This window comes from Fukomys damarensis, unplaced genomic scaffold, assembly GCF_012274545.1.
Source record: "Fukomys damarensis isolate Sample0158 unplaced genomic scaffold, DMR_v1.0_HiC HiC_scaffold_23, whole genome shotgun sequence".
Lineage (NCBI taxonomy): Eukaryota > Metazoa > Chordata > Mammalia > Rodentia > Bathyergidae > Fukomys > Fukomys damarensis.
In genome coordinates, this window is record NW_022900935.1 from 19,948,445 (window position 1) to 19,973,725 (window position 25,281).

A 25,281-nucleotide genomic window follows, 5' to 3' on the forward strand; every position below is an offset into this window, starting at 1 on the left:
CGCGCCAAGGGGGTGGGGGCGCAGTGGGGGAGGCGCGCGTCAGAGGCAATAAATGAGGGGTGCGCGAGTCGACGGACTCTAGGCTTCGCTCCCGCTAAGAGCTGGCTTTTGCAAAGTACTAAGTTCCTTCCACCTTATGCAACCGAGCTACCCACTTCTCCAAGCCGTGCGACACTCGGCGCATCTCCGCGGTTTTCCTTCCTGTTCCCGCTGGGGGCCCCAGAAGAGGGGTTTGAGAGGCCTGGCCGCGCCACTCTGCTCCACTGGAGGCGGGAGGAGCACGCCGCTCGAGGCACAGGCTGCAACGCCCGGGGCCAAGGCTGACGTTCAAGTGGGAAAAGAGCGGGGAGCCCAGCTTGGGAGCAGCTGGACGTGCACCCTTCCAAGCTGCCACTCCGGGGAAGCCCTTCGCGCGCCTCACCTGGAAGGCAGTTCCGCTCGAGGTGGGGTGGGGGCTTGCCAGGGAGACTTTACTCGCAGAGGTGCCTTTCGGGTACTGCGGGGCAGGTAGGAGCTGTCCTTTCAGCACCCGTTGCACAGCCTCCTCCCCAAAGGCTAATGAAGCCCCCCCACACACGCTTGTCTGGGGGCTCCCGTAGGTCCCTGATTGCCTGGACCTCAGGACTCCGTCACAGAATGATGGAGAGGGCTGTGACTACTCCCCTCCCCCTAGCACTACCGGTCTTGATACATCTAGCCCAGCTGCCCCCACCCGACGCGGCCACCAAGCTGGGGCGCTGCAGACACCGCAGCTGGCGAAATCCCTCCTTCCACTGTCAAGCTGGCTTCCTTTCACTTGCGTGAGGAAAAGGAGGGTGGAGGAAAGCGCCTAGGGATTAGGAAACAAGTAGTGGAACAGGTGTGATGGCAAAAGTGTCCCTCTCTCCAAAGCCATGAGGTCCTGGAACTAAGCAAATGTACTGAGAAGGTAAGCGATTGGAGTAGCAAGATAAGTGTTCTTCCACTGCAACTGGCAAACGAATTTTAAGTCTAAGAATTTAAAAAATTATACTTGAGAAAGGGCAGCACAGTAACGGGATGAATATCAAGGGATGTTGACTTACAGGTTGGAGGACATATAAATAGGTCCCCACTGAATTCAGGGGGCAAAGGTAAAAGCTGGCTTGTGCGAGTCAAAACAAACTACCACCACGAGTTCAGACCAAGTATTTTGCAGTTTTTGCTCCTGGGCAGCCCTGGACATTCTGCCTCTTCCCACTCACATGTTCCTCCTGGGGTAGCTCCTCCCTACTCCACCCGGAGCACCTTTCTTAGAACACAGGAACTCAGGCCAAAAAGAGACACCAGTTCCATTAATCACCTCTACTGTACCCCAGTATAAGGGAGTCAGAGAAAGGAGACGACCCAACAGCCATGCTCACTGGGCAGATTCCGTTTGCTGCCTACAGCCCCTCATTCCCGCCTTAATTGTAGGGCTCTGCATTATAGCCGAATAATTCATGCCTCCCTAATTACAGCTGTCAACAGTCCCGTTGTAAAGCTGGAAAATGTACAGCACCTGCTCTCCAGGAACCCTGTGCCAGGGATTGGTAGTGGGGAGTGCCAGGTGTGTTGGGGGCCTTGCCAAAGGGTACACTGATTGGCTTTGCAATCATAGGCTGGCATTTGCGCTTGACTCCAGGAGAAGGATGATGGCTAAAGGGTCTCCGTGCCAGGTATCTAGGCATAGAAAGGGTAATACCTGGGCAGAGAAAAGTTACAGGTCAAAGAGTATACTCAATACTACTTGCCAAGGTCCCATCTCTCCCAGAGGGAGTTGCTCGGCAGACAGCTTGCAGAAAGTAAAATGGGAAGACTGAAGAGTAGCATTTGGTTGGTATTACTAGCTGGTATTTGCTGCTGTGGGGCACCTGAAGCGGAGTTGCTCAGGCAGACAGCGCTTCAAAGGCACTAATCCTCTCAGCGGCTCTGCACGGACGCCTGGCAGGGGGAGGTAAGGGAAAGGACACAGCCTTGACTCTACCCTCACCTTCCTGCTGGGGAGCCTTGGCCCTCACAGGCAGAGGGCCTGGAACAAGTTCTGCCATGCTGAGACTACATTGTGTCAAGGCCTGCTTAGGGAGCCAGGTCAGAGAGCTGAGAGAAGCCTTGAAGATGGGAAGTGTTCAAGATGGTGAGGGCAGGAGAGTCACTTGGGACAACGGCTTGGTTCTACTCAGTCCTGGTGGTTACTGGGAAAGAGGCCTGTGTTCCACTAGACCACTAGGGCCTATAGGACCTTCTGTTACCCTGTAGCCATGGAGTGGGCCGGTCTCACTGAGGAGTGGAGCCTGGCCCCATGCCCTGCAAGAGGCAAGAGAAAAGCTTGTGTGGGCTGAGTCGACAATAGGTAATTGGATTGTAATCACCCGCCTGGCTTCTGAGCGCCATGGGGGCGCTGAGCCTTTCAGTGAGCAATCAGTATGCCTGGTGGGAGGGGTAGAGATTCAATAGCAAATCCCAGGTGGAGAGCCAAGGGGAGGAGCAGCAGACTGGCAAATTTTCTGCCTCTCCCGCCCCTTTCTTCCTTGCCCAAATGCTGGCTGCCTATTAGCTATTTACCAGCAGATTCAAGGTATAGCCAAATCTTTTGTGAAAGTCAGGTGGAAGACTAGGACAGATGGGTGAAGGTGCAGGCTTTGAAAAGACTTCTCTGCAATTCTGCATGCTGAAAGATGTGCTAGTGGAAAAAGAAAGTGCATCTAGGGGCACAAGCAGGGGTGGCAAAGGCAGGTGGGGCAGGCAGCCGAGTGACCAGAGTAGGATTTAGTGTGCTTGTGGGAAATTCTCACCCTCAATCCTGCCCAGGGGCCACAGGCAGCCCAAAGGTATCTGTAGCCAGCAGATCTGACCTTGGGGACTCCCCTGCCAAGCAAGGGGAGCATAATTCATCATTAGGAGGGGCGTGCCTTTCACCAAGTAAAGAAAGGGGAGTGGGGCCCTGGAGGCAGAGGGCAGGGCAAAGTGGCAGGTGGCCAGCCTCACTCAGGCTGATGCAGTGCCCAGATGTGCCAGCCAGTCAGCCCGCTTGAGTTCCAAGGCCTGCAGGAAGCTTTGGACTCGCTCTTCCCGTCTGGCTGAGAGTTTGTGCAAGCGTGTCCGTCGGAGCTGGGCGTCCCCACTGGCCTGGAGCCCCTCTCGCAGCAGCTGCTCTGTCACTGCAGCCTGGTCCCTCTCCAGCTGGTGCCGCTTCCGTTCTTCTGCATACATGTCTCTGGCCTTCTGCTAGAGAAAAGCGGGGTTTGGGGTAGGGAGATCATTTTAGGTGTGGGTGGAACTGGATGGAGGAGGTGGGATGGGGCACAGAGTGGGTCAATGGAGAGTTTGTACAAGTTATGCTAAGATTCGGGAGTAGGTACGCAGTGGGTGGTGCCCACATTTTACAGACATGGCTGTGGCAGTTGTAGATTCATCTTGGTTTGGTGGAAGCATGTAGATTCCTTAAAATTCTTCTCAGGCTTGTACTTGGAAGGGAACCAGGTAAATGTAGGCCTGACTTCTGATTTCCCTACCAACTAGCTATGTGGCTTTAGGCAAATCCTCTCCTAACCTTATTTCTTCATTTGTAAAGTGGGGGCTGTGCTACCTTCAAGAGTGGTTTTAAGGATTAGAGATAATATATGCAAAATCCTCTCTAGCATATTAGCAGGCTCTCAAACAGAAACAACAATTTTACATGTTATTGTCTATTTTCTGCTACAAGGAAGGTCCTATCGCTGTGTAGGACACTATTCATCAGGTGACTTCCTGTGGTCTCCCAAGTTACTCTGAGGGTACTATCCTTCCAACTCCCTGAACTATTTTTCAGGGTTCAGCTCCTATCTACCTTCTGCAGGGAGACAGGTCTGACTCTCCCAGCAAAGGGCCCTCTCAAAAACACCCTAAGAAACAGATTCAGCTTCCTTAAAATGCTTACTGTATCTGTCTAGGACAGGTGTTAATGTCCACAGTCCACTTTTTCTGTTAGAAAAGAAACCCTTGTGGTCTGGGTATTTAGCTCAGTGGTTCTGGCACCTGCTTCACAAGCACAAGAACCTGAGTTCGATCCCCAGTACCAAAAAACAAAAAAACAAAAAAAACCCTTGCTGGGTGTAGCAGTGTACACGTGTAATTTCAGCACTCTGGGAGACTGAGACTGGAAGAAATTAAGTTTGAGCCCATCCTGGGCAACTTAAGATCCTGACTCAAATTTTTATTTAATTTAATTTCATTTTATTCATTTATTTTGAGACAGGGTCTTGTTATGTAGCTTAGGCTGGCCTTGAACTCACAGCAGTCCTCCTGCCTCAGACTCCTGAGTGCTGGGATTATAGTTGTGCACCACCATGCTTGGCCTGTCTCAAAATTAAATACAAAAGGGGTCAGGGATTTAGCTCAGTGGTTCTGCCACCTCCCTCCCAAGCATAAAAAAAATTAAATACAAAACAAAACAAACCTTTTTAAAACAAGGGTAGTAGCTTGGTGCAGTGGCACACACCTGTAATATCAGAATTTGGGAGGCTAAAGGAATGTTACCATGAGTTCAGGGCCAGCCTGTACTACAAAATGGGACAGTGTCTCAAAACACCAAAGACAGAAGAAGAAAAAAAGGGGGAGGGTCATAGTTGAGGACAAAACCCCTGGGTTCATTCCCCAGTATCACACACATGACACCTGAAGACTCCATGGATTCCCCAGGGCACCTGGAACCAGCTCTGACACTAGGTGGCAATCCTGTTCTCTGGCAGCACTTCTCAGACCTGTGTGTCTCTAGACAAATCATGAACTCTTGGGGCTAAGGATGTGGCTCAGTGGTAGAGCTCTTGTCTTGCATGCATAAAGTACTAGCTTTGATCCCCAACACCACAAAAGCCAACAAAACCACGAACTCCTAGAGGGCAGAGACTGCCTTGGGATACCCTATACAATCAGTCGCCTCACTATGTAATCCCAGGAGATAAGGGAGATGTGCCAGGCAGAGAAAGGGGGGATCCCTTTGGAGTAGAACCAGACCTGGCTGTAGGCATCACAGAGCCTTTGCACTAGAGCTCCTTCTGCCAAGACTATACCCTAAGTGAGCAACTAGGATCTCCTATAGTAAGGCTGGCAAACCTATGGCATGAGTGCTGCAGTGGGCTCTTTGTATCACTATCACTAAAAGCTCTAAGAAGTTCACCATCACTGCCCTACAGAATACCATAGGTATCTTATACCCCAGTGACCCTTGCCACATTCTACCCTGTGCTATAAAACCTTGCATTCGTGGCTTTGTCCCAGTTAGCCTTGACTGTCTGCATCCTTTAAAGAATGAGGGCTGAAGGGCTGAGGATTTGACTCAGTGGCACTGTGGCTGCCTTTCAAGTGCAAGATCCTGAGTTCAGTTCCAGTACTGGAGAAAAAAAAAAAGAATACGACCTGCATGCCAGGCATGGTGGCATATGGCTGTAATCCCAGCACTCAGGAGACCGAGGCAGGAGGAAAACTGTGAGTTCAGGCCAGCCTGGACTACACAGTGAATTCAAAACCAGCCAGAACTACATAGTGACACACTGTCTCAAAGCCACCCCCTCAAAAGAATGACATACATTGGGGCCAGGGATTTGGCTCAGTGGTTCTGCCGCCTGCCTTGCAAGCACAAGGGCCCGAGTTTGATCCCCAACACCAAAAAAACAAAACAAAAACAAAACAACATACATGTATACAAGCACTTTGTTGTCCCACTTGACCCTCACAATGGAGCTATGAGGGAGGTGTTCTCTGTTGGAGGTTTAGAGAAATGGCCTGCTAAGGTCTCTTAACAATAATGTCTACTGTATGTGTTAATTTTTTATAATGTCTACTGTATGAATGAAGATGACAAAGGACAGTTCTAGACTCTTCTTCCTGTAGGTTCTGGAGTAGTCTTAGTCAACACTACAGGCATGAGCAGTTGCTCTACAGCTCTCCATCTTGTGGAGGAGCTTCTACATGGCCTTAGAAGGAACCCTGGGTACTATATATAAGACTGAGGGGGCTGTGGAGTTGTACCTATATGTTACCTATATGGAGTCATACAACATAGAATGTAGAGGAAGTCATCAGGGAGGCCAAGAAGAAGGGCCATGCAAACACAGAAGAGAAAGCAGTTATGGTGAGGACAGAAGCAGTGAAATCTCATAGGCAGAATTTGAGCTGCCCTTTAATCAATGGGCAGATGAGGTGTATGGAGAGAGAAACATATTCTGGCAATGGGGGGAGCAAAGTCACATGAAATGGAAGAGCTTGCTTAGACCAGAGTGAGTCTGCTTGGTGCACTGAGGTTTGAGGAATCCTCAACCCTCTAAGTCTAAATCTTACCCTACAAAGAGATGACAGTACTCACACCTCACTAGATTGAGTAACACATAATGCATATCTGTTAACTATTCTCTCATCACTGCTGGTGGTCAGGGCAGGATGGAAAGGATAAGCAGCACCCAACCCCAAAGGGAGGAAATGCAGAGCTGGTTAAAGGCACCATTGTGAGGCTCAGGCTTCCTCCAAATGGTGGCCACCACACCACAATGTCACAGTTCGAAAGGAGCGCTGGGAATCAGTGGTTTGCTGTGACGATGATAGAGCTGGGAAAGCTCCTAAGGCTGTCCATTCTAGTCTCCTTATTTTACAGATAAGGACAATGCTGCAGACCTGAGAAGAGACTTGGCCCTGGTCACAGCTGAGTTGAGTTCTTTTGGTTTCTCTATGGTGACCTGAGAGAATGATGGAAACATATCCATCTCCACATGGTCAGGACCTACTCTCCCAATCTCAGAAGTGCCTCAGATCCTCCTCAGGAACTCACCCTCAGAAAACTCAAGCTAACAAAGTCCTATTGTTCAATGTCTCTCCCTATGTTTACTCTCCTGTGTTACGACCAATTGAGGGAAGTAAGTGAGTTAATTCTTTTTTTTTAATCATTTGGGTTTTGTTTGTTTTTGAGACAGGGATTCAATATACATCCCAGGCTGGGACCTTAACTTGTGATTCTCCTGCCTTAGCCTAAGTGCTGGGACTACAAGCATGTACCACCATGCTGAATTGGATGTTAATTTGTGTATGTGTGTGTGTTACTGGGGATTGAACCCAGAGCCTTTGTACTGAATTAAATCTCCAGCCCTTTTTTATTTTAAGACAGGGTCTTGTTGAATTAATTGCCCAGTTTGGCTTGAACTTGTTATCATCCTACCTCAGTCCCCCAGAGTGCTGAGATTACAAGTGTGCACCACCATGTCTGCCTGGGTGTTTCTTCTTCTAGAGACTTTTGGTATTGGCCTTATGCAATCTTGGTACAAGGGTTCCAAGAAGCTCACTTGGAGAATATGCCTCTAACCTATTAGTTTAAATTCTTCCTGGGCATTAAGTCTCTCTCCTTTTGTTCTCTCCTCAGAAGAATCAAGACTAAGATGTAACAGCCCTACCAGGATGAAAGTCCTCAAGTCATTTGCCACACTGCTGGCAACTAGAGAGGCTGGAGGTTCTGGGCTTTAAATATTTAAGAACTAAGGGTATAGCTCAGTGGTTGAGCACTTCCCTCACTTGCACAAGGGCCTGGTTTCAACCCCCAGTACAGCCAAAAAAAAAAAAAAAAAAAAAAAAAAGGAGGTATGTTTATTTTGCCCCAAAGCCACAACCAGCATAATGCATGGGGACTGTGTTTGTGAGGGTTTCCCTGAGACTGAGCACCCCCGAAGCAAAGAATGGCCTGAAGTGCCCCCAGAGTATCTCTCAGGGGGATTGTACTGGGGACAGGGTAAGCAGGGTGCTGTGTACATGGCTTCGGGGGACAGGAGAAATCAGATGAAGGACTGAAAGATACTTGTGGTAGGCAATATTAGCCACCACACTCAGCACTTTTCATGTATTAGCTTATGAATCCTTATCTAAAACTTGTGAGGTAGGTTGTGCTTGTTACATCTTTTCATTTTCTAGACGAAGAAAGTGATTGTGAGGAGTTAAGTAACTATCCAGTCAGTGTGACAGCAACTATAAGTAGGCGGCGCCATGATTCAAATTCAAGAATGCCTGAAACAGTAATTCAAGCTCTTAACTTCTGAGGAGAATACAGTGACCACCTGAAGAGCACCACAAATATAATGGATGGACTAGCCTGCTTTAAACTGTGACCAAGGCATGAGAGGAAGTTTAGTGGGAATACTGTATTTGTCTTCTCTCCATGTACTGTTGGCTACAGAAAGGAGATGGACAAACACATTATCATCTCCGTCTGTTTACTCATTTTGAGCATTCATGGACCCACGAGCCACACAACTTCTAAGGACCAGATGCTCCACACTGTACCACACCTCTACCCACTGTGTCCCCTTCCCTGGCTTGATTTTCTATCTGTCCCTGCCTCCCTGTTGACAAGTCCTCTGTATCGTCCATCAAGATCTTCTCCTTTTGCCAGGCTCTAAGACTGGCTGGGTGACTACTAGAGACAATTACGGTGCTTCAGATACCAAAGTCTGGTCCCCAGCAACTGACGTCTGGGCCCTTCATCCTGGTAAGATCCTCTAGGTTCACAGCCAAGCTCCCTGCCCTCTGGCTTGGCTTCCTGTATAGAACACAGACATACTTGGCTGGGCCTAGGGACAGAAAAGCTCATATCTGGAAAATGGGAACTTGGGTGATAAAGAAAGAGCACAGACATGGAAGTAGAAAAGTAAAGAGCATGGAACAAGAAAATGTGAAGAGCTGGGCATGGTGCCATGTGCCTGTACTCCCAGCACTCAGGAGGCTGAGACAGAAGGATTGCCACAAGTTTGAGGCCAACCTGGGCTACATAGTGAGTTCAGGGCCAGCCTGAACTACCTAGCAAGACCCTGTCTCAAAAAAAACCAAAAAAAAGAAAAAAAGCGAAGAGTCCCGCTTGCCCATAATACTGGTTATATAAATAAGAAGAGAGAAAAAAGGTGGAAAAGGTCTCTCTGGTCTGAGCCAGTCAAGGGAAAATGTTGTTAGTCTAGAATTGATCTTTAGTGCTTCTGTTGAAGTACAAAGATTTCTAGAATCAGAGCTATGAGGGCTCCTAGACAGACAAGGTCAAGCTAGGGCACCCATAGATCCCTGCCAGAAATGGCCTTCAGAATGGCTGTTACTTTGCTTCCTGACTCTAGGGCCGGGGATTTAGCTCAGTGGTTCCACTGCCTGCCTTACAAGCACAAGGACCAGAGTTTGATCCCCAGTACCAAAAAAAAAAAAGTTTCCTGACTCTAAAAAGGGACAATAACAACAGTATCTACCTTATAACACTTCACAGAAACTGCGTAAAGGATACCTAGAAGAGAAAGAGCTCAGTAAAGATCCACATTTATGATTCATGGGTAGAAACAAAATGAATCACTCTCTGTCTCTGTCTCTTTGGTGGTAATGGGAATTGAACCTAGGGCTTTCGCACTAAGCTACATAACTAGTATCCCCAACCCTGCTTTGAGACAAGTCTTTCGGAGTGATTAAATTGCCCAGGATGGTCTTAAACTTGTGATCTGGGCTTGAACTTGTGACCCTCCTATCTCAACCTCCCCAAAGTGCTGATTACAGGTATGCACCACCATGCCTAGCTACAAAATGGAACTTTTTTTGTTTGTTTGCAGTACCAGGGATTGAACTCAGGACCTTGTGCTTGCTAGGCACATGTGACACCACTTAGCTACATCCCTGGCCCCAAAACGGAACTCTTAATAGTTCTCTCAGACACTTTTCACCCCATCCCAGGAAAAAGAACAACCATATATCCAACTATTCAGTCCAAAATTTGGTTCGTAATGTTAGTGTTTGCATTTATTTGCTTTATCTACTTTATCCTGATTTATCTATAAATCTCTTTTTTGTTTTCTTTTTGAGACAGGTCTCCCCTGCTCTGTAATTCAGGCTGGACAGTCTGGACTTGAACTTGTGGCAACCCTGGCTCACCCTGCTAAGTGCTGGGATCATAGACCTGTGCCATCATACCTGGCTAAAGGAGCTTCAAAATTATTTTACCAATACACCATTAACACTAGGTCTAACTAATGTTTAAATTTGCTTTCTAGTTTGCATTAACCTTAAAACAGATTCCACTAAAAATGTACAGTCTAAGAATTGTGTTTAGAAAACCTAAACTAATTTCTTACATTTTCTGGGAGATTATGGTATTTCCTTTATATGATTTCATTTGCTTTAGTTTTAACATTTGTTTCATCGCTCACCTTCAGTCCTAGCCTGCTCAATTGCCACTACCCTATCTCAAGGCACATCTTTTCTCACTTTGGCTCTGGCAAGAGTTCTGTTTCTTGGCTCTGCCTCAAGGTCCTGATTTTTTTGTTTTTTGTACTGGGGACTAAAGTCAAGACCTCAGGCAATTTACACAAGCAATGTTCCACTGAGTTGTATCTCCAGCACTTTTAAAAATTTTATTATTTACTTATTTAGTACCGGTGGTCAAACACGGGACCTTGTGCCTGCAAGGCAGGTGGTAGAAACACTGAACTAAATTTCCCGCCCTAAATTTTTATTTATTTATTTATTTTGCAGGGGGGTTACTCACTGAGTAGTTGAGGTTACTCACTAAGTAGTTGAGGCTGACCTGGAACTCACTATGTAGCCCAGGCTGGTCTCGAACTCACAGTGATCTTCCTGCCTCAGCCTCCCGAGTGCTGGGATTATAGGCATGCACCACCTCACCTGGCTTTAAAATTTTATTTTTGAGGAATATAGCTCAGCGACACAGTGCCTGCCTGGCAAGCTCAAGGACCTGAATTCCATTCCCGGTACCAAAAGAGAAAAAAAAATTATTTTTAAGATTACTAAGTTACTTGGGCTAGCTTCAAACTTGCAATCTTCTTGCCTTGTTGGCCTCCTGAGCAACTGGGTTTACAGGTGTGCACCACTACACTTGTCTCCTGAGTGATTTTTACCAAGTGCCAAACAGACCCAGCCATTCCCCTGATTAAGTACTTCATAAGCCTGTCCTCTCCAAGCTCACCTCATGCCTTTCCCTTCAGGCATACTGAAATTTGTTTCATCTTTCAAAATCCAAATTTTATAACCTCAGTATCCTTGGTCTCTTTCATTACCTTCTAGCACGTCAATTTGCATATTTCATTGCCTTATTATAATTAAGAATTATCTTATATGTTTTTTGTTTACTGATTACACAACCAAAACTATAAGCTCCATGAAGGCAGTGATCTTATCTGGCTCCTAGCAGCTCATCCTCCCATGCTTAACACTATGCCTGAGTCACATACTAGGGACTCAATAAACATTTATGGAATGGATGAAACCTTAGGTGACTCCACTGACAGCCAAGTATAAAATGAGAAATCTGGAATTATTATAAGACTCTTGGGCAGCCAAATTATAGACCCATATACATGCATAGCCATAAAAGGCCCATGCCCAGCGCCTCTGGGTTTCAGGCACAGCCAGTGTGCTCTTACATTATACACCCAGTTCTAATATGCTTGATTAGCTGATTTGACTATAACAGCTAATTTTAAATAGTAAACAGGGAAGGGGCTGGGGATTTTGCTCAGTGGTTTTGCCGCCTGCCTCGCAAGCACAAGGGCCTGAGTTCCATTACTGGTGCCAAAAAAAAAAAAAAAAAAAAAAAAAAAAAAAAAAAAAAAAAGTAAACAGGAAGAGGAATGATGCCAAAATTAGCCATTGACAACAATAAGAAACAAAAGAGGGCTGGGGATTTAGCACAGTGCTTCGGTGGCCTGCCTTGCAAGCACAAGGACCCGAGTTCAATCCCCAGTGTCAAAAAAAAAAAAAAAAAAAAAAAAAAAAAAAAGAAATGAAAAAGGTAAAATACTGAGAAATGTATAAGAAAGCTAGGTGAGGTGGCGAATGCCTGTAATCCCAGCACTCTTGAGAGGCTGAGGTAAGAGGATCACAAGTTTGAGCCCAGCCTAGGCAATTTAGCTAGACCCTGTCTTTTTAAAAAAGTAATTGATTAATTAATTAATTAAAAGGTCTGGGGAACACAGCTCAGTGTGAAGGCTCCTGTGTTAAAAAGAAGAAAAAAAAAGAAAGATATCCTAAAGCAAGGTATTTTGGGACCATTTAACTTAGAGTAAACAGCCCTACTATTCAAGGTCATGGCTGTACAAAGAAGTGTTTAAAGAGGGTAGAGTCCATTATAAATATCATCATCATTAGAAAGTGATTATTCTAATCACCATGATTATTATTAGCAAGTGCCTAGTACAGAGTAGGTGTTGATGAATTATGTACAAGATACATTCCAGAAAGTTTCCCATCAAAAGGGTAAACAAAATTTTAATTCTTAGGGGCAGCTCTGATTATGTGGAAAAATCTGATATTTGTTCCTGACAGTAGATAATTGAAGCTTTGTTATTTTTCTTTTCACTTGTTCTAATTTTATTATTTCAGTTTCCTCATATTCTGACCTAAGACCAAGAAGACTGAGAAGTCCTAACTCACACTATTATTTTTTTCATGGCCATTATCTCTCTAAACTTAGGAACAAAAAGGGAAGTAAGAAATAGCAACCAGGAATGATGGTGCATATCTATAATTCTAACATTCTGGGAGGATGAGGAAAGGACCGTACGGCCTTGGCAACCTAAATAACTTACTGAGATCCTGTCCAATAATAAAAAGGACAGGAGATGTAGCTCAATGTGAAGGCCCCAAATTCAATTTCCAGTACTTCAGGGGGGAAAAAGCAGCTTTAGGTTTCATAGCTGGGCTTAATGGCATATACCTGTGATCCTACATTCTGAGAAACTGACACAGGAGAATGTGAAGTCTGAGCATAGCCTAGGTAACACTGATAAAAGGAGATTCCTGTCTCAAAATTTAAAAAACATAAAGATAAAAATGAATTAAATTTAGGTTTCTAATTCTGTGGGCTTGGGGCAGTAAACTTAATTCTCCTTGCCCTTCTGTTTTCATATATAAACAATGAAAACCTGCTGAGTTATTAAGTAAAATAAAGAAATGTACATGAGGTAACCATGCACTTAGTATGTTAGCCACACCACCTATACCACCATTATTATCTATGTTTATTATTATTTTTTTCTATGTTTATTATTATCTATGCATTATTATCTATTATCTATGACTCTGCCTCTTAATGAAAACTGTTTCAAGATTTGGTAATCAAAATCGAAAGCAGAAAATAAGCCAGGTGCAGTGGCGCACTCCTGTAATCCCAGCACTCAGGAGGCTGAGGCAGGAAGATCACTGTGAGTTCAAGACCAGCCTGGGCTACATAGTGAGTTCCAGGTCAGTCTCAACTACATAGTGAAACCCTGTCTCAAAAAGAAGAAAAAAAAAAAAGTAGAAAATAGTTTTATAAAATTGAAAGATAGTACTATTTTATTCTTGATCCTTCCAGTAAGAGAATTGAATTTTGTATATTTCCACTGTTACAAACCACACAATACCACCCCTACCACTGAGACCTAAATCCACGGCCTTTGCACAGAGCTACATCCCTCATGTTTTTGTGTATATAGTTTTTGTTTGTTTGTTTGAGTCAGGGTCTTGCTATGTAGTTCAGGCTGGCCTTGAATTAACTATGATTCTCCTGCCTTACAGCCTCCCAAGTGCTGGAGTTATGTGAGTGTGCCACCACATCTGGCATATATATATGTGTATTTATAGTACTTTGAGACAAGGCCCTGCTAAATTGTTAAAATGCCCAGGCAGGGCTTGAACTAGTAATCCTCCTGCCTTAGCCTCCCAGTGTTGGGATACAAACATGGGCCCCATGCCCTTTATTTTTTTTGAGACAGTGCATTGCTGTGTTGCCCAGGGCTCCATTTTTTCAGTATTTTGCCTCAGCTTCTTAAGTAGCTGGGACTATAGGTACATACCACGGTACCTGGATATATCCTTTGTTAGGCTAATATCTTCAAGACATAATGAATAAACAAGATGTTGTAGAACATGCCTGTGATCCTAGCACTCAGGAGGCTGAGACAGGAGGATCACCATGAGTTTGAGGCCAGCCTGGGCTACACAGTGAGTTTAAGGCCAGCCTGAACTACATAGAAGACCCTGTCTCAAAATAATAAATAAATACATAAATAAAAAGGAAAGAGAGAAAAAGAGCAATCTCTGACAAGGCTTTTCCTGAATCTTTAGGGCATTAAAAATTTATACTGACTCCCATCTGTCCCACCGCCCCCTCCACCCTAAGATACTGGGTATTAAACCCAGGACCTTCACACTGAGCTATATCTCTAGACCCCTCCACGCTTTTTTGGTGTTTTGAGACAGGGTCTCACTTTGGGTTTTTAGTTTTTTTGAGACAGGGTCTTGCTATATACTTTCAAGCTGGGCTTGAACTCACTATGTGACTTAGGCTGGCCTCAAACTAGGAGGGATCCCCCTGCCTGAGTCTTCCAAGTGCTAGGTATGGGCATGCACTACCATGTTTGGCAGGGTCTAGGTTGGCCTTCAACTCACTATGTAGCCCAGGCTGGCCTTGAACTCACAGTGATCCTCCTGCCTCAAGCATGTACCACCACACCAAGCTTTTTATTTTTATTTTGAAATTGGGTCTTTATTAAGTCACTAAATTGCTTAGGTCAGGCTAGAACTTGTGATCTTCCTGCTTCAGCCTCCCAGAGGGCTAGGTTTACTTGCATTCACCAACATGCCCAGCTTCCCACTCCCATCTCTTATTGGTTTTATGCCTTTGACTCAATCATTCCTCTTTTATTTACTCATTTGTATAGGGGGAGTTAATAAGACATACTCATTAGGTCCTAGGGAGCATTAAATAAGATTCTGTGCATTACATGTTCACGGTCCCCGACGCAGAGCAAAGGCTTGGCAAGTGGTAGCTGCCATCATCAATGTCATCATTACCATGGTTGTCAGGAATTACAGCAATGTGTCTATGCATGCTAACCTCCTTGTCTACACCATCAGGTCAAGCTGACCTTGAGCTCTTACCTGAAGCACGCTGTGGTTCATCTGGTACTGCAGGATAGCCTCACAGAGGTTCCAAAATGTGTATTCTGGCCATAGAACAGGTTGGAACACTAGGCAGGAATGGGAGGTCTGGGAAAAATAGAGAAGGAAGAAGATATAGTTTAGTAACATGTTTCTGGGCAACACTGCTGGTCACTTCTCCAATGTAAGAGCAGGAAGAATCCCAGAAATCAGATAGAACAGTCATCCTGTGCTGCAGCTCTTTCCGCAGCCAACCCTGATTCCCTCACGGATGGTGGAGGAGTCACTTGGGGCAGTCAGATCACCTGCGTGTGGCAAATCTGGACTAAAATGAGACTAGATCATTATTTCCACCAGGATTTTTCTCAGAGCCAATTTTAGGGACTATGAAGTAACATCTGGATTACGTTATTGGCTCTTGGCTCTCTGAGGTCACCTGAGAGACATAGTTGATAAAAGTCAGCAATGAACAAATGGTAGTTGCAACTGTTATTTTTAGGTGGTTTGTTTGTTTGTTTGTTTTTATTTGGTTGGTTTTTTTGAGACAGGGTCTCACTATGTAGTTGAGACTGACCTGGAACTCACTATATGGCCCAGGATAGTCTCAAACTCACAGTGATCCTCCTACCTCAGCCTCCTGAGTGCTGGGATTACAGGCGTGCACCACTATGCCCAGCACTACTGTTATTTTTAAGTAGTGGCAGTAGGGCACTGGTTAAATTTATGGGTTCTAGAACTAGAGTGGCTGGCTCTGAATTTTAGCTCTATGATTTACCATCTATTTAACTTGGGGTCAATTATTTAACCTTTTCAGGCCTTAGTTTCCTAGACTGTGAGACTGGATAATAGTTTTTAGGGTATACAAATGTACACAAAGTAAAACACAGCAGGGTGAACTTGAATAATAATCACAGATCCCTTTTGGAGTACTTTTTTTTGGGCCATGCTGGAGATCAAACTCAGGGCTTCATACACGCTAGGCAAGTGCTCTACCACTGAGTCTCAGCCCCAGCTCCTGGCACACTTGTGATAGCCACTGCCTCATACCACTTGTGGTAAGGAATTCAATGCCTCATGGAGGACAACTTCAGTTGTCAGAGAGCTTGTTGTACTAAACCAACATCACCTTCCCACAATTCCCACAGGGCTCCATGTATTTTCTCTGGGACAAGTTTATTTCTTCAAATGACATTCTTTAAAATATCTGAAGGCTAGATTAGAGTTGCCAATTATCTGTTCTTAAGGTTGTAATGACTTGTTTGTCTTCACTGAAGGGATCACTGCTGACTTGGGTCACTGCCATATTTACAGCACAAAGGAGGAACTCAACATTTTTTTCCTGAACTAATGAACTGTCACATTTTCCAGACCATTGATCTCTGCTCTGAGACTTGAGACTCCTTGCTATCTAAGTTGCCTCTTCTAGCAAGTCCTCTAGATTACCCATGTGGTCTCTTTAAACTCAGTGTCCAAAGTAAATCTTCCAAATGTGACTCAGTGGCACAGTGAGAAACAGAACCCCTGGGTGCAGACAGGTGTAGTGGTGCATGATCGTAATCCTAGCACTCAGAAGGCTGAGACAGCAGGATTATTTCAAGTTCGAAGCCAACTTGGGCTACGAGGATAGCCTGAACTACACAGCAAGACACAGTCTCAAAAACAAAACAAAAAAACCCACTGCATGCATATTACACTTCCTTCAATGTAGCCAACAACTGAGAACATCTTCAATAGCTAATTATGAGTTCACTTTTAAGACTGTGGCCCAATAGCGGGTGTGGTGGCACATGTCTGTAACCCCAGCACTCAGGAGGCTGAGGAAGGAGGATCACTGTGAGTTTGAGACCAGCCTGGGCTACACAGTGAGTTCCAGGTCAGTCTCAACTACATAGTGAGACCCTGTCTCAAAAACAAAACAAAACAAAAAAAAAGCAAAAAACAAACAAACAAACAAAAAACAAAAGACTATGGCCCATTAAAACTTAGACTTCCAAGGTAAATCTCCCACAAGCCTCTTCTTTTTCTTTTTTTTGGTGGCATTGGGGATTGAACCCAGGATGTTTGCACTGGGCTACAGTCCAGCCCTTTACTTTAAGACAGGGTCTCACTAAGTTGCTAAGTTGCCCAGTTTGGGCTTGACTTGCGGTTGGGGTTGACCTGCCTCAGCCAACCAGAGTGCCAGGTATGTGTCATCATACCTGGCTAACTAACCTCTTCTTTTTTGTGTGTGTGTTTTATTTTTTAAGAGACATGGTCTTACTAGATAGTCTAGGCTGGCCTTGAACTCATGGTGAGCCTCCTGCCTCAGCTTCCCAAGTGATGCAATTACAGGTGTGTATCACAATGCCCAGCTTCTGGTTAACCTTTTCTTATACAAGGACTTCCCGTCACGTGCTATCTAGGGGCCATTATACAGGGAGTAGGGAATTTTAAGCAAAAACAAACTTAATTGCATATCAATTTTATAGAGACAACCTACAGTGGAGTAACTGAGTTAAGAGGAAACAGCAAACCATGGAGAATGTACAAATAGTTTAGATCACACATTTACATAGACGGCAGTCCTTTTGCTAAATTAGACGCTAGTAACTGAAAGGTTCTAGCCCTGAGGTGCTAAGGTAGTTAGCAGCTTACCAAAGTTTCACCATGGTTGGATAGCCTTGATTCTCCCTCTAAGCTGGATGTTCTATACTTTAGAAAGAAGCACATAGGTTTGTAAAGCCAAGGTCAGATGAAGAAGGGAAAGCCACTATTATATCCAGATTTTAGCCACCTGCCCCAGTCTTCGGATGGACTACTCTGTGGGTATATCCAGTGCTAAGTCTGACATAAACATCAGTGTTTAGAAACTACCTACCTGCCAGAGCAAGAAGTCACTCAGCCGCACTTCTCCAGAAGTCCGTATCAAGATGTCGGGATGAGGAGAGTGGTGGGTGTAGAGGCACTTATCGAGCAGACACTCAGAGACATCACTAAGGTAAGCAGGAGATGAAGAGAAGCATATAGCTTTTTTGCAGTACTTCTTTGGTGAATATCCATACATATGCATCTCAGTTTATAGAACAGCATCAAATATATTCACCAATACTATTTGGTACAAAAAAAAGGACCTCTATAAACATTTATTACATTCACAAATGATTTTTTAAAATGTAATTTTCTGGGTTTTTTTGCAGTGCTAGGGACTGAACCCAGAACCTCACATATGCTAGGCAACTGCTCTACCACTGAGCTACGTCCTAGCCCCAGGAATGATTATAAACTTCTCAACTACATATGGTATTTCTATCTTTATTTTATAGATAAAAAGACAGAGGCTAAGGGCTGGGGATTTAGCTCAGCAGCACCATGCCTTCCTTGTAAGCACAAAGTCGTGAGTTCAATCCCTGGTATGAGGTGGGGACAGATGCTCAAAAAAGATGAATGATTTGCCCGAGGTCATATAGCTACATGCCAAAAACCAGAAGCACCTTTATAATGTGTTGTTCTCTATCCAGGAAACCCCGAGACAAGCCTGCCTGACAGTACACACTGTAATCTCTACTTTATATGGGCATTAAATGAGATTATGAATGATAAACTGTTAGCTCAATTCCTACCTCACAATTAGATCCAGTAGAGATTAGTTATTCACACACACACACACACACACACACACACACACACACACACAAACAAACAAAATAAAAATGGGCCGGGGATTTAGTGGTTCGGTGGCCTGCCTCACAAAGCGCAAGGACCTGAGTTCGATCCCTGGTACCACAAAAAAGAAACAAAAAACAAAAAACAAAAACCAAAGGATTAGTTATTAATTTTGATTGTTATGATGCCTTTTTGTTAATTTCAACTTTCCTGTGCTGCAGTCAGTACACAACGACTGAGAACACAGGATCTGGCACTAAGTTTGCCAACTATGTGAACTCTGACAAGTTACTTTCCCTGTCTCAGTAGTCTGATCTTTAAAATGGGGACAAAAATAGTATTAGTAGAACTGTATAAGGTGTACGGATTAATGCACATGGAGTACTTACGAAATATTCACATGGAGTAAATGGTCAATAAATGTTGGCAGTCACTGTTATTGCTATTATTATTGTCACTACTATTTTATAAGGAAGGCAGAGACCTACAGGAGTTCTGTCAAGTGACCTGTTCAACGTAACACAGTGGAAAAAAGTTTATTAACTACCCTTCAGGCTCAATCTTATTCCTTCTTCAATAACTCCAAACTCACAAAACAATCTATTTGTGAGAAAATACACACCCTGGAAGAAAGCAAGAGGAGCTAGATGGTGGTGAGGGGACAACAGCAAAGTCCAGCTAAGTAGAGCCTAATTGCAATAACTCACTGACTTCCTGACATAAATGTAGGTTTGCTTAAATTTGAATAATGTACAGAATACTGCCTCAGGCCTGATGAACATCAAGCTGCAGGTGCTGGTGGTTGAGACATCAGCCTCTTGACCCTAGTGATCTTGCCCAACCCACACACTGCCTGTGTGAGAACCCCACAGAGGCAAGTTATTAAATGAAGCAAGGCAGAGAAGAGGGATGAGGAAAAACTGCTGGACCAGAAATAGGAGGTAAGGTCAGTGGATACCACAGTGTGGTGTGAGGATAAAGTATGCTGGCTTAGGCATCAAGATCAGAGTTCTAGTACTGGGCAAGAATGCATATGAAATCTGTGTGTTAAAGAGCTTGCTGCTTGTTTACGCTTATTTCTACCATAAACACATATTCCTTTTTATTTTTAATGCATTATTTAAACATGCAAAAGATTATTTAAGACATAAAGTACAATATAATACTCAAGCTAAAAATTTAAAAATTACCAATAACTTGCATTTACTTATGTACCCTATCCTACCTCATCTTCCTGACTGTCCCCATCCCTATTCACTTAATTAGTAATCTAAATTTTTCCCCAACAGTGAATTCTCAGACAATTTAATAGATCTGCTAATAGTATGCAACACCACTGCTACCACCATGCCCGTTCCCTCCTGACCTGACCAAACTCCCTCCTTTCCTGGATACAGCAGCACTGACTGCCTGGTTTTCTACCTTTTTGCTTGTTTGCTATTTTTTTCCTTTAAGGTTCATTCCAATCTACTTAGCCAGTGAGGCAGTTTCTCAAAACTCCATCCTAGGCCCTCTCTCTCCCCAGGAACTCTCCTTAGCATCCTCATGTCCTCATGGCCAAACCCTGAACCCTCTTGAACTGCTGACCTGACATCTCTGCTCAACATCTATAAGAGATCCAAAATCAAACTTGCGGGCCTGTTCCTTAAAGTGGATCCAAGCACAGTGAAGAGAACTGCTAAAAACTCCTCAGTCACTCTCAACACATCCTTTCCCCAGTCCTTCCACTGAGACAGCCTGATGTCATCTGCTTCACAGGTCTTAAAGCAGTCTGCTCTATGCACTGCAGCACCACCACCACAATCCAGGCTCTCTTTCAGCTACCCCACTTGAAGTATTCAATAGTCTTTCTGCAACCAATGAAGTCCTCGCATTCCTGCCATAGTTCCTAATTCCTGCTTATTCTCCCTTTTTAGGTTACTGTACTTACCATTTCCTGGGGGAGTCTTCCCTACAGGTCCCTTTCTCTTATTGTTCCATGCACCCATGTCTTCAAAGTACTTATCACCATTAAAATTTTATGCTTTCTTTTAGTGGTGCTGAGGATTGAACCCAGGGCCTTGGACACACCAGGTAAGCATTCTACCAATGAGCTACATCCTGAGGCATTTTTATTTTTTATCCTGACACAAGTTAATGCTGTTATGCTGGCCTTGAACTTTCAATCCTCCTGCCTGAGCCGTCCAAGTACTGGGATTACATGCATGTGCCACCATGCATGTTTATGCTATTTGTATAATCTCAATGTGTTTCCTCTACCAGAGTTCCATGAGGCAGAAAATATGTATTGTTATTCTCACCACTGAATCTCCTATGGACAGGAATGTGTCTACCAAGAGATGGTACTTAAAAGTATCTGTTGAAAGAATGATTGACTAGACAAACTAAATGGCACAGAAAGATCACCCAGCTGTTGGGGAAGAAAGGCATTCATAAAATAGTCTTTAAAACTATCTTATCTTTTCCATTTTCATTGAGCAACTTCTTGGTTTTGTTTCTGCAGTGCCAGAGATCAAATGCAAGCTTTGTAGATGCTAGGCAAGAATTCTATCACTGAGCTACAGTCCCAGCCCTAATTTCGTGATTTTTTTAACCTAGTTTTCAGCCAAGTGAATTAAATTCAAAGAAGAGAATCAGAAAAATCCCTGGGTCCCAAAATTTCATATAAGGGAGATAAAAGATAAGAACTCTGGAATCAGACATCTTTAAATATATGTCCCACCCTGGCACTTACTAGTGAATGACCTTGGGTAAGTTACTTCATTGCTCTCAGTTTTCTCATTTATAAAATGGACAAAAACTTCGAATCTCTCACATAACATTAATGACTTAATAAAATACAGAATATAACATACTGCCTTGGTTATTTTTGCTACTATCATTTTATTATTGTTATTATTAGTTTACCAATATTATCACAAAAGTTACACTAGTAACAGCATGAAAGGGACAAAAGAGATAACATAAACTGCCTCCCAGCTCTAATTATTAGGATTCCGTTTTATTGGTAATGATTAAAATGTTTCTTTTTTTGAAAAATACCTTAACCTTCTGTGAATCTATAATATGATGTATCTAAAAGCCTCTCCCAGCCACAAAGTGCACTCCTGAAAAAAATCATCTTTGTAAGTGGCATGGGGTGGTGGTGCTGGTGTTATGGTTTGCTGTACAGCTCTTCTCCCTGTCAATTATAAGAAACAACCTGGGATACCTGGGATCCAGCAGGCCTTGCTCCACTCCCCAGGCCATCTCTCTCACAGCATTAGTGATCTCATGACGGGATGTGTACGCAAAGCAGACATTCAGGAAACACCTGAGGAGAGCAGAACAGAGTAATTTATCAAACAGGCATAGGGACTGATGACTGGAGTCCCTCATTACAGAGTAGCTGCTTCCTGGAAGAACACACACACCAAATGTTAACTGTTTAACTCTGAAAGATGAGATTATAAATATTTTGTTATTTCTAAGATTTCTTGGAAGAAACATGCTGATAATTTTAAAATAAGACACTCTACTAAAACAGCCTTTACTGTCCTCCTGACCCTCTCCGCTTCTGCTGTCAGTCAGCTTAGAGGATGTGAACATACTGTGAATGTAACATACAAAAAGGAGATCTGACACAAAATAAGTTCAACACACATTATGTTCCACACACAGTCAAATCTGGATTATTGAATTCCATTCCTATCTGCACTAGTCTCCCGAGTGCTGAGATTACAGATATGCGCCACCATGCCTGGCAAGAAAGTGTGACTACATTTGAGTAAAAACAGACATAACATGGTATTGCAATAAGAGCTCTGGTCTGCCTACAAAAAGGAGGAAGTCTGTAAGGATCCCAAACTACCCTTTCATTGCCCAGTTTACAAAATGCAGACCATGGGAGGCTTAGCATGGTCCCCTAAAACTAACAGGGAGTCAAAAATTGATAGTGGGAAATCTGGGAACTTACTTGTTGTAGTTCTTAGTGGCCTGTACAGCTTGCGCAATCAATTCCTGGAGGTCCAAGGGCAATAGATACAGATCTCCCAGGACCCGGATACACACTCCATACTTCTGCAGCTTCTCCCTGGGTAAGGAAAATGAAGGCAGTATTGGAACCCAGCTGGAGAGGGTAAGATCCTTAGATAAAAATCAACTACCTGTTTCTGAGTGCTTTCCTGTGTCCAGCATGGTCTTACACAAGTTATTTCCCTGAATCTCTTCAACAGGCCTAAAAGGAGTTTATTATACCATTGAGCTGAGACAGGACAGTCAGATAAAGACTTAAGATCACAATGTCATTGTGCTGGGTCTGGATTGAACCCCAGATCTGTCTGCATTGAAAACCTAAGTTCTTGCCAGGCATGGTGGTGCATACCTGTAATCCCAGCACTCAGGAGGCTGAGGCAGGGGATCACTGTGAGTTCAAGGACAGCCTGGGCTATATGGTGAGTTCAAGACCAGCCAGGACTATACAACAAGACCCTGTCTCACAAGGAAAAAAAAAAAAGGAAAAGAAAAGAAAATCTAAGCTTTGGTGCTTCCGACTATACATTATATATCACCATAAGTGTCCCTGTTGCTGGGTTGCATTGTACATATTCTGTGATGTCTGTCCTACTTTGACAAGCAAGTAAACTGCTGAAAGACAGGAGTTGTATTATTTGTTATTTTTGTTATGCTCTAATGAAATACAGTGATGACAGTGACAGCTAGCCATGGTGGTACACATCTGTGCTTGGGAGGTTGAGCTAACAGGATCATCATGAGTTTGAGGCCAGCTTGGGCTACATAGTTCAAGGCCAGTCTGAAGTACATAGTAAGACCCTGTCTCAAAAAATAAAAAATAGTAACAGCTGAAATTATGTTTCCTAGGTACCAACCAGTAGTCTAAGCACTTTACATGTACTAACACATTCCATCCTTACACAAATCTTTTGAGTTACATTCTACAATTATTTCCCTTTAACAAATGAGGAAACCAAGGCACAGGGAAATTAGGTAATTTGTTGACACAACTGGTAAATGGATGGCTAGAATTTGAACCTGGGGAATATGGCCACAGAAACTGTCCTCTTAATCATGATAGTATAGCATTTCCATACAATTAACTCCTAATCTATACACAATGAGAATGAATTCACTGCACTACTACCCAGCTTCTCTTACTTGGGAATGCTATATGTTATGGAGAAACTGAACACTTCATGTTTGGGAAGTGGTAATTTAATATGGGGTAGGGATCTCTGGTAGGTCCCAAAGGACCCTCATCCAGAACTGAAGGCCACATGCATAGCCTATTTATTATATATAACCTTCAATAGCATTTCCTCAGAGGATGTGAAGGAAGAGCTCATCACCTATTTTTGAGATACTAGAGCATACAAATGTATAGCTGACTCAAGGCAAAATCTGAATAAGGAGGGCACACCTATAATCCCAGCACTCCAGAAGGCCAAGTCAGGAGGATCATAACTTTGAGTCCTATCTGGCAACACAGTGAGATCATTCTCAAAATAAAAAAAATAAAAAGGGAATGTAGGCCCTGGGTTCAATTCTCAGTACTGGTGTGGGGAGGACCCTAGATTCAAGATTTAGTACTTCACTAACTGACACTTCATAAATGCTTGGCCTTTCTGAGCTCAGTCTCTACCTGCCCCTCCCACCCTCCAAATCCGTAAACTGAGGGTGACAATCATCCCTGCCATACTATCCTTGGGGGCATTCATCTAGTGAGATTAGATGCATAAAAGTGCTTCTTCTCAAACAGTACAGAAGTACTTAGCTGAAGTCTACAGAAAGGGAGCTGCAAAAGCCCTGGGATCTGTGTTCTCATAAAGGCTCTGCTACCAGCTTGCAGTGACCACAGGCAAGAGCTTCCCTTCTCTTTATTAGGGTTTAATTCCCCAGCAAAAGAACTTAACTAGACAAGTGATTTTCAAGCTTTCTACCAAAGAACTCTTTCTTCAAATCAATCCTATACAATATCATAATACATAAATATATAAAAACAAATGAGCATCTTATAGCCAGTGTTGCTGGGTTTTTATGGGCCTACTCTAGAACTCTGTGGAGTTCTGTGGCATACTGTTGGAAAAGCACCTCTGAGGTTTCTTCTTGCTCTAGCCAAATTTCATAAGACCATGTTTTCTCCTACTGACTGACCAATCTCAGAAGTACCTCTATTGCTGTAGGTCTTGATCCTGGAAGAGCTCTTCCTTCCTGTCTCCAGACACAGAGTAACAGAGCCACAGAGCCAGAAAGATCCAGTGATACATTGTAGCTCCACCTGTTTGATAACTGTGTGATTCAAGATATATGCCTTAATTTCTCTGCCTTTTACTTTCTTCCTCTCTAGTTTTGGGCTAATATCTGTTTCTCATAGGATAATGTAACTATTAAAGAAGAATGCATTTCATGGCACACGCTTATAATACCAGCACTCAGGAGGCTGAGGCAGGAGGATCGCTGTGAGTTTGAGACCAGCCTGGGCTACATAGTGAGTTCCAGGTCAGCTTCAACTACATAGTGAGACCCTGTCTCAAACAAACAAACAAACAAACAAACAAACAAACACACAAATAGAATACATGCTACGAGCCTGGTACATAGGTGCCCGGCAAAAAGACTACTATGCACTGACTGTAAAAAGATAAGAATTTGAACGCTTGAATGTGTTCCTCACATCTCCATCCCATCACCTAGGGGTGAGCTCTGCATCACAGGGCTCTGCTTGGA

The 25,281-nt window shown here is 43.8% G+C and overlaps 1 protein-coding gene and 1 long non-coding RNA gene across 4 annotated transcripts in view; one reads left to right on the forward strand and one right to left on the reverse strand.

Annotated features, from left to right (window-relative positions):
• The first annotated feature begins 876 nt into the window (after positions 1–876).
• On the forward strand, positions 877–8,062 carry LOC104868360. Its single transcript, XR_782020.3, has 3 exons — positions 877–928; positions 6,626–6,884; positions 7,927–8,062. It is a non-coding gene; the product is annotated as an uncharacterized LOC104868360 (long non-coding RNA).
• Positions 2,499–25,281, reverse strand: part of Dhdds (dehydrodolichyl diphosphate synthase subunit) — a 31,017-nt gene continuing 8,234 nt past the window's right edge. For 2 of the 3 annotated variants that reach the window (XM_010633098.3, XM_010633105.3), the window contains exons 5-9: positions 22,514–22,630; positions 21,770–21,871; positions 17,774–17,888; positions 14,917–15,024; positions 2,499–3,225 (exon numbers count right to left, since the gene is read on the reverse strand). In XM_010633098.3, the coding sequence (XP_010631400.1) occupies positions 2,986–3,225; positions 14,917–15,024; positions 17,774–17,888; positions 21,770–21,871; positions 22,514–22,630 (682 nt within the window). In that variant the 3' untranslated portion in view covers positions 2,499–2,985. The remainder of the gene's footprint in view (positions 3,226–14,916; positions 15,025–17,773; positions 17,889–21,769; positions 21,872–22,513; positions 22,631–25,281) is intronic. The other variant, XM_010633113.3, reaches the window with a different exon arrangement.